This window comes from Phalaenopsis equestris, unplaced genomic scaffold, assembly GCF_001263595.1.
Source record: "Phalaenopsis equestris unplaced genomic scaffold, ASM126359v1 Scaffold199359, whole genome shotgun sequence".
Lineage (NCBI taxonomy): Eukaryota > Viridiplantae > Streptophyta > Magnoliopsida > Asparagales > Orchidaceae > Phalaenopsis > Phalaenopsis equestris.
Window position 1 is genome coordinate 41,973 of NW_018219238.1, and position 2,832 is coordinate 44,804.

Below are 2,832 nucleotides of genomic sequence, written 5' to 3' on the forward strand. Positions count from 1 at the left end.
GAGAACAGATAGCTTAGAATTTCCTCAGTTTCTTACTACTGAATACAAGATTTCAGTGCCACCCTCAATTCTGATGAACTTCATTCAGTATCTATTCCTCAACTGCAGGATCTACCCACTACTTCTTATAAAAACACATAATATTCTCGACTTCTAAAGCATCCTTCTAGAAAATAAATTTAATAAACAAGAATCAATAGGATACTGAAGCGCAAGAAACAAAAAGAAATAATGGAGTCCGTGGCTGGGAGCAGAAACAAAAACTTAAATCTTATTAGTATACCTTTTTCAAAAAGAAAAAAATTCAAAATAGTACTTTCTACTCATCGAAAAACATAAGCAAGAAAAATACTAGTTAAGGTTCCCCACCACGTATGCACTAGAACATAGCAATGATCATACATTTGTGTCTAGGGTTTCATTGGTTGCATTGCTGAAAATTTTGGTTTTAAGACAAATGTAATCAGGCGTCGAGTTTTATACTCAGCAAGGTGGTAACAAGAGGGAGCTTCTCTGGTGCCCGTTCCTTGTAATCTTTAAGCAATGCTTCAGCAGCAAGAGGTTGGAGGTCAGCATTCTCTTTCTCATCTTTATTTCTGCCCTTCGTCAGCTGGTTGATGGCAACGCTACACTGGAAAAGACATTACACACACTATTAGTGATTGTGATGGAAGATGGGAGAAATATAGAGAATGAGAATTTAACTTACCAAGCATATGCCATACAAAGCTCTAGTGTTCTTGCCTCCTGTAAGCTTGATGGTTGAAGCATAGTACTTCTTGGCTGCTTGAAGATTTTCCAAGCCTCCAATGGTGTAGAGGACCTGGGAAGAAAGAGAGAAACTGATAAAATGCGAATATATATGTGTGGAGGTTTTAAGTAGAATTTATAGAAACTAATGACATTTGAATAAACAATTTTCATTGCTTGGTTGGTTGGATTCTCAAAACAGTTTCTATACAGAAAAATAGGCTGAGATTCTTTTGGGGGCTGACAATAGAGAAAGGAGTAGAATAAGATTAATAAAAATGGACCGAAAATATGGGTTTCTAAAAGCAAACATTTCATAAGTAAATAGAAAATATGTAGCACCGTATTTAGTTGCTTCAATTTTTACAACATTGTTAAAAAAATGATGAAAATTTTCAAATCTCACTGGTCACCGGTAGTAAAAAAGCCAACAATAATTTTTAGCATCACAAACTTTCTCGAAATTCCTAAAAAATAATGATATTCATTTTCAAATTCATAATGTGTGATAATGAAATCATCATTTTATAAAATATACTTATTTAACTACAAGCAATGAAATGAGCACTAAACTCAAATCTCACAGCTAATGCAGCAATTTATTTGGAAATTAAACAACAACAAAGAGGCTTTATCCCAGCAATTGCGGTCAGCTACAAGAATCATTTTTCTCCATTGTGTATCATATTTTCATTTAACACTAAATAGTACGCAATGGAGAAAAAGAATTCATGTAGCCGACCCCACGTAGTGGGATTAAGGCTTTGTTGTTGTTGTTGTTGTATGCCCGTCTTTTTAGATCTACCTCAATCTTTCTTAACATAAGTCAAATCTAAAACAACTATACTCTCCCAACTGAGTCATCAGATGGTCGTTATTTAATGTGGCCAAACTATCTAAAGCGGCTCTCCCTAATCTTGCTTGCCACTGGAGCTACTCCACCCTTTCACATATATACTTGTTTCGCATTTTGTCACTTGGTGTAAATTGAGCATTCTCATCTTAGCAAGATTAGACTTAATTTTATGCTTCTCTTTTACAACCCAACAGTTTGCACCATAAAGCATCGCATGTCTCACACCATCCTATAAGACTTTCCTTCAAATCAAAGGGATAATTTTCTATCACACAATAAGCTTGATACATTTCTCAGCTTCAACCATCCAACTTGACTTATACTAATAATCCCCATTTATGTCATCATCACTTTGAACGATATATACCCAAGATACCTAAAACTGTCACTCATTTTAATGACTTGATCACTCACCGTTATAACCCCACCACAAGATCTACTCTACTAAACTTACATTACTAGTATTCAGTTATTTATTTGGAAATATGGTGGAAAATTCTTTTAAGGCCTAAAAATTCGTTTAAGACAGATGCTTAAGAAGATGATAATGGGAAAGAAAAACGATGCATATTTACTTTGTAGTAAGATCTTTGGCTGACCAAATACCACTGCATACGGGGCCAACGCAAATGGGGCATCATGGAATGTTAAATAATTTATCAACACTAAAAGTGAAATTATTCTCACACCATAAGCGATTTTTAAGTAAAGAAAATATTCATAGGTCAATATGGGGGACCGCCCACTTATAGTACAACGGAAAAAAAAAACAAATGTCTGGACATTGTAGTTGATACGAGGGTCCCAAATAAACAAGGAAAATAATTTTAGAAATGATTACATTATAGTAGAGCTTTAGGGAGGTATAGAGAAAGTAAGAAACCTAGATGGTGACTTCATAAAGAAGGGCATCAGGTTTGCTTTGAGCCTCAACATACAATAAGACTAGGATAAAGCTGCTGAATAACTGCTTTTTTTTTATTCTCTTTTAATTTTGAGCGCTTGAACAGATTTCCCTTATTGAGTTTGATTTCAGTTTAAGCAAACCAAAAAAGAAGAATATTGCGGGCACTTATCTTCTTAATTTGTATATGAACCAAGGAAACATTTAGAAGTAAGAAAGTAATGAATGAGCCAAAGAGAACCCTTGTGACTGGCAGAAAAAATTAGTGTAAGAATTTGTGGCCTTCAATGCCAGATATAAATATATATATATATATATATAT

The 2,832-nt window shown here is 34.3% G+C and overlaps 1 protein-coding gene across 1 annotated transcript in view; it reads right to left on the bottom strand.

Moving 5' to 3' along the window:
• Positions 1 to 255: 255 nt before the first annotated feature.
• Positions 256 to 2,832, bottom strand: part of LOC110035720 (ER membrane protein complex subunit 2-A-like) — a 67,102-nt gene continuing 64,525 nt past the window's right edge. Inside the window, exons 8-9 of the mRNA XM_020739999.1 lie at positions 710 to 823; positions 256 to 631 (exon numbers count right to left, since the gene is read on the bottom strand). Of these exons, the coding sequence (XP_020595658.1) occupies positions 464 to 631; positions 710 to 823 (282 nt within the window). The 3' untranslated portion in view covers positions 256 to 463. The remainder of the gene's footprint in view (positions 632 to 709; positions 824 to 2,832) is intronic.